General features: G+C 38.4%; 1 protein-coding gene across 1 annotated transcript in view; it reads right to left on the minus strand.

Annotated features, from left to right (window-relative positions):
• The window catches only part of LOC149806727 (actin-2-like), a 58,739-nt gene extending 52,739 nt beyond the window's left edge, over positions 1–6,000 (minus strand). The window contains exon 1 of the mRNA XM_089956938.1: positions 5,806–6,000. Coding sequence (XP_089813064.1) covers positions 5,806–5,931 — 126 coding nt within the window. The 5' untranslated portion in view covers positions 5,932–6,000. The remainder of the gene's footprint in view (positions 1–5,805) is intronic.

Raw genomic sequence — 6,000 nt, forward strand, 5'->3', positions numbered from 1 at the left:
TCCTTAAAATCTATTAAAGAAAAAACTGTTCTAAAAGTTTAGGCAATGTCTGTTAACACTTGTTTGCCACCCCATATCTGTCAAGCAATTTTATGTTTGATTATATCCAGCAACTTACGCATGAATCAGACATCCAACAGTGTAAAGTCATGGGGTTAGCACAAGTCAATCCGAAAACTCTCTCACATACCCATGATACATGTATACAATTATATTGAATCAAGTGATCAGTAATCCTGCATTGTATAATTATCGAGTAAGATGAGGAGATTTGTATCCCCATGTTGGTAATAATCACCAAATGAGAGATCCCTTGACTTCCCTAAAACGGCAAAAGACTGTCTCGAATGACCCTCAACTTACCCAGGAAACATGTAGGCAATTAAATTCAATCAAACCGAATAAAAAGACAGTGATCAGTAAAATTCATCGACTTAGGATACATTTGTACAAATTTAATGATTATGCCGTTTCGGTGCATTCTCTCTCTCTCTTTCTCTCTCTGACCATAGGTAATTCACTAAACTACTTTTATATTGCGAAGAGCAGCACGCATAATAAGTCGGAACCTCCTCACTACATTCATATTTCAAAAATTATTTCAGAGCTTTTTTAAAAAAAAAGGAACACAGAGCAGCTGAATAACTACAACCTAAGACTGTTAGATTTATATTTTTTAAATTCTTGAACTAATTTTTTTTAAAATTGACTTGATAATGCTCCGAATTACAATAAATACAAGTAAAATCTCCTATAGCATCGTCTTTTGTTTCTGATTATTTCCAGTTTTGGAGACAAAAGTTTTAAAGGATGCAAACCAGTTTCAACGCTGGTTTTTTTTTTTTTGCTGTTTTATTTTAAATTTTTTAAATACATTCAAAAGTTGAGGTTCTGTACATTAAAAATGCAAATTAAGTATTGTGAAACAATCATACACTAACTCTAATACTTCTTGTCGCAAGTAAACATTTTATCATGATACGATGATTATTTTCCACGAGTTGATTATTTCGGCTTTTGCGACAAAATATGTTACAATATGTTACAAACTGGAGATTGTGATAAGAATAAGAAAACCTCCAGAAATGCTTGACTTTTTAAAATGTTATTTGATCTATAAACTTTGTTTATGTGCTACTGATGTTGCCCTGAAATATTATTTTCGCGGGAGCTTATGTACAATAGTATCACAGGAAAAGATAGACGTCTGTGAGGTGGGGCCCCGAGTGGTCGAGTGGTCTGAAGCGCTCTCAGTTACGGACCACTGCCATCTCGCCTCTGTCTGCGTGGGTTCGAGTCTCGGATTCGGCCAATGTGGGTATGTGAGAAAGCTTGCCAGTAGCTTTTCGTGGGCCGGTGGTTCTTTCCGGGGTTTTCCCGGGTTCTTCCTCCATCATTAATACTGGCCGCCATGTATAGCCTATCGTGTGCTGAAAAATGGCGTTAAACCCTAGAACAACAACAATCAGAGTGGGAAGTTTGAAGGAAGCGCTGGATCATGTCATCCAAGTCCGGTGCTTCCTAGAAAACCTATTGTACTGAACGCAATGGATGAAGGTAAAATTGGACAAGTTGAAGAAAGGGGAAGATCTCATGAGAATGGTAATGGAGGAAGAAGTCAAGAACATCAAAGAGAAATGGAGTAAAAAAGAAAAGAAAAAGAAAACAAAAAGGAAAAGAAAGAGTTTGAGCGGCTTAACAATAATTGGATAAAGATACAGACCAAGTTCAGAGCGCTCGGTCATCCTGACTGGATGCCGGAAAATGATCAGAAGGAGAAGAAGAAGAAGAAAGGAATAGTGGAAAAAAGTCAGGGACTGGATAAAGAACTGGAGAAAATAAAAGAAGAACAAGAAGAAGAAGAAACCCAAAGGCCCTTTTCAGGGCCCCTTCAATGCCTTGAAAAGACCTTGACTTTCATTGCCTTTCAAAAAAAAAATTTAAAAAAAATGTTGTATATATGTTTATAATCCCACCATCTATTCCCATGTTCAACTTCCCTTGTCGCTATAAGGCATTCAAAATTTTCCCATGTTAAATTTCCATTGTCGCTATAAGGCAAACCTCCCTATTTTAACACTAAAATCCCCTTGTTGTTATAATGCATATCATGTGCTCCCCATGTTAAATTCCCCTTGTTGCTATAATGTCAGTCCTGTATTCCCCATGTTAAATTCCCCTTGTCGCTATAACGCCTATCCTGTGCTCCCCATGTTAAATTCCCATTGTCGCCAAAGGGCAAACTCACTATTTTACCATTAAAGTCCCCTTGTCGCTGAAGCGTCCCCATTCACTACTGACGATTGATAAATATCTACAACGTAATCTGGAGACTTTATCTCTATCGTAGAAGATAACGTCGGTTCGTGAACTGAAATAGTTATTTTCGATTCTCTTCCAGTTAATGATTTGATTCTCCGTTGAATTTCATCATTGATTTGTTCAATTTGATAATTACCTGTATGAACAGAAACAGCTTGCCAATCGGGGGTTCCGTCATCTTTATTTCTGTTTGCAAGTACATGTGAATTATTCGCGTGTAATCCACCAAATGATTTAGATCTGATATTTGGCCAGCTGTTATATGCTCGTAAATGTGCTAGTGCTAGTTTTCCCGGGTTCTTCCTCCATCATTAATACTGGCCGCCATGTATAGCCTATCGTGTGCTGAAAAATGGCGTTAAACCCCACAACAACAACAACAATAACAACGTCTGTGAGGTGCATCAAAATGGGTGACTTACAATACGATCCTTACAACTAGGGGTCGTCTCAGGCCCGGCCCTAGAGAAAGGTGAACGAGGCAACCGCCTTGGGCACGGCGTTTTCAGGAAATCACTTCCGCAATGCAATATGTTTGCGTGGGGCCACGCTCATGCCTTGGGCCCCACATACTGCCTTCGGCACTGTTTGCTGTCTTGGGCTCCGCACATCCTAGGGCCGGGCCTTGGCCGTCTGATGAAAGCTTGTTAAGAAAAGTACGAAAGAATAAATATGTGCGTCAAAACTAGGTTGAAGAAGATGGACCACCCTGCTGTAATTTTTGCTTTTTCGTTTTCGCGAGGTGCTATAAATCAATTAGATCTTCGAGAAAGCATATAGTTTTAGAGAACGATTCAAACTTCGTTGCTAACGTACACCTTAAAAAAGGGGACTGAACGAGTTGCAATGTTTATCGACACAAAATGAATGCCATAAAGCTCTGTTGAGAGCATTAACAGAAAAACTTTAGAAATGTAAAGCGCTGTCTGGTGTCATAATGCCATGATAATCTCAAGTATGTCATTATGTCAACAGATGGCTACACGAGTTCGACAACAAAGACCATTCTGATTAACTTAGTATTTACATTGTTGCAATGCCAAATCTGTATGAAAATAGCAGCTGGAATGATGTCATTGTAATATAGCAAATTTATAGACAGAATTGACAAAACTTGTAATAAATGACATAGCATTTTCATACGGCAAACTACAGAAGTCAGTAGCTGGCAAACTGCAAGATACAATGACGCAGAAGGCAAGTAGATCTTAACACTTGCAAGCATCCATTTACAGCTTGCATCAATTAAGAATAGAAAATTTATAACTAGAATTATGAATGTAGCACTTGCAAGTAGCCATTTACAATAACGTAGAAGGAAAGTAGCACTTGCAAACTGTCACGTACAATTTGCATCAGTGAAGAATACAATATACATGGATAGAATTATGAAAGTAGCAGTTGCAAGTAGATATTTACAATAATGCATCAAGGAAAATTAGAAAATAAACGCATAGAATTATGGTATAGTGGTAATCCCCCTCCATAGCCATGGGGCCCCTAACATTGTTATCTTATTGTCGTTTCAAACCAAACATAACCTCTCAACAGAAAGAAGCAAACAGACTGACCCCTGTCCTTTTCTGGTTTCTATAATAGTTTATTTCAGTAAAACTTGTCTGCGGCATGTTTGCAATGTCTAGGTTTAATATTTCTAAAACAAACTGAATAGACAGGAGGAACTCTTGTATAAATGTATCACACATATTGCTTGATAATATACCACATTTATTCTATTATAAACCCCCATCTAATAAAAGCCTCTGACCTTTTCCCAACAAAACGTTCATATCTTGACCATACTTATAGTTCCGTATATATCCATTATGGCAGTGCTGTCCAACTCGCCACCCGCATGCGGCCTGCAAGCTTATTTTAAATGGACCGCCAGAGCTCGAACAGTTATAGAGTCGTTGCTTTTTAGTTTTCTGCTGCATCCCTAAGCTTCAAGAAAAACATTTTTCACTGGCCCATGGTGTCAAAAAGGTTGAACAGGACTGCATTATGGTATGTCACAATAATTAAAAGATTATGCGAGCAATCGAACGACTGTTAGAAAAATCACAACAATTTACAAATGTTTCTAGTCAAACGGTGATTTTACGGATTTCAACTACTTCCCTTGGAAATTAGACTGCTGCCGGGAAGTCCATTAGAATAACTACGGTTGACTCGGCCCCGTTACTAAAGAAACTAACTTTTGATTCGAAACGCCAACAAGTTGACAATGTTTGGGATCAGAAGTTATAAATGTTAAATGAAATTAGTAAGTTATTTTTTCATTCTTTATATCTTTGACGCCTTTTTAAAAAAATCCATGCATGGATACGAACAAACAAGAAGATGTGCGAATACTATTACATCTCTCATCAGTCTGAGTGGGTTCTGATCTTTACTGGGTCAACCTGGGTATGCGATAAAGCTTGCCAGGAGCTGCCCGTGGATCAGAGGCGTAGCTGGGGTGGGGGGGGGGCAGGGGGGTACATATGTCCCCGGGCGCCAAGGTACAGGGGCGCCAAAATGAGGCTTACAACGTTACATTATAATAAGTAAACAAGGGTAATATTCAAAAATGTGATTAAACGGGGAGGGGGCTGGGGCGCCAATTTTATAGTTCGTCCCCGGGCGCAAAATATCATAGCTACGCCTCTGCCGTGGATCGACAATTCTCCGCTGAGTTTTCGTAGGAAAATCACTTTATAAGAAAGACATAAAAATATGTCAGCTTGCAGAAAACATTAACAACTACTCTATGAAAAATATACATCCTCTCCTATAATCCTAGCACTGACACTACATGAAGTAGTACAAGTAATCGTCCATTTACAAATAGCAGACATACATTATTAGACCCTGTCGATCACGTGACCCAAACACTGCAGAAGAGAATTTACGGAATACGCCCCTATTGTTTGCTGGCAAGCCCTCCTACAATGAAGTTGCAGCGTTCATATTTGTCGAATAAGTTTCATTTAAAGCCAATTTCTTATCGTTGCATCATTAAGGATTCTTGATCATATTTTGTTAACTATATTTAATCGTTCACTACTTTTGACACGGCTAATAATCTCTCAGTCTCATCTAATCTCGAAAAGGAATTTTAAAAGGTCAAGTTTAGCATGGCTTTCAAATAAAAGAGCAATAATAAGTTGCAATATAAACCCCAAATCAAGAACAACAAAATCCAACAATTCTGATTAGATATAAAGATGCCAAAACAAAAGTAGTGTGATGTATCTATAAATCCGACAACGCATATACATAGATGTATATTTACAGTACCGATAAGGTTATTTCGTGTTGTCACATTTTTGTCTTGTGTGCCAAAACAGACACTTTCATGCAGTATTTCCTTCATTCCTTTCATTCTTTTTCTCATTAAACTAATTTAGGTCTTTGAAAACTATTTGGAAGATCACGAAGCAAAAAGGTACGTAAATCTGAAGAAACTCTACAGCGATAAATTCATTTACAAAATCTTGCCTGATATCTGGGTCTTCCCACAATGGAGGGAAATACTGCTCTTGGCGCATCATCAGCAGCAAAACCGGCCTTGCACATGCCGGATCCATTGTCAACAACTAAAGCGGCTACGTCTTCATCACCCATTACGGAATTTAGATTCGAGTTCGGAGCGTAAGAATATGTAAAGCGCCCGAGTTTGAAGTGGCCGAGATC

This window comes from Sinohyriopsis cumingii, chromosome 1 (genome assembly GCF_028554795.1).
Source record: "Sinohyriopsis cumingii isolate HCF-2022 chromosome 1, ASM2855479v2, whole genome shotgun sequence".
In the NCBI taxonomy this organism is placed as follows: Eukaryota; Metazoa; Mollusca; class Bivalvia; order Unionida; family Unionidae; genus Sinohyriopsis; species Sinohyriopsis cumingii.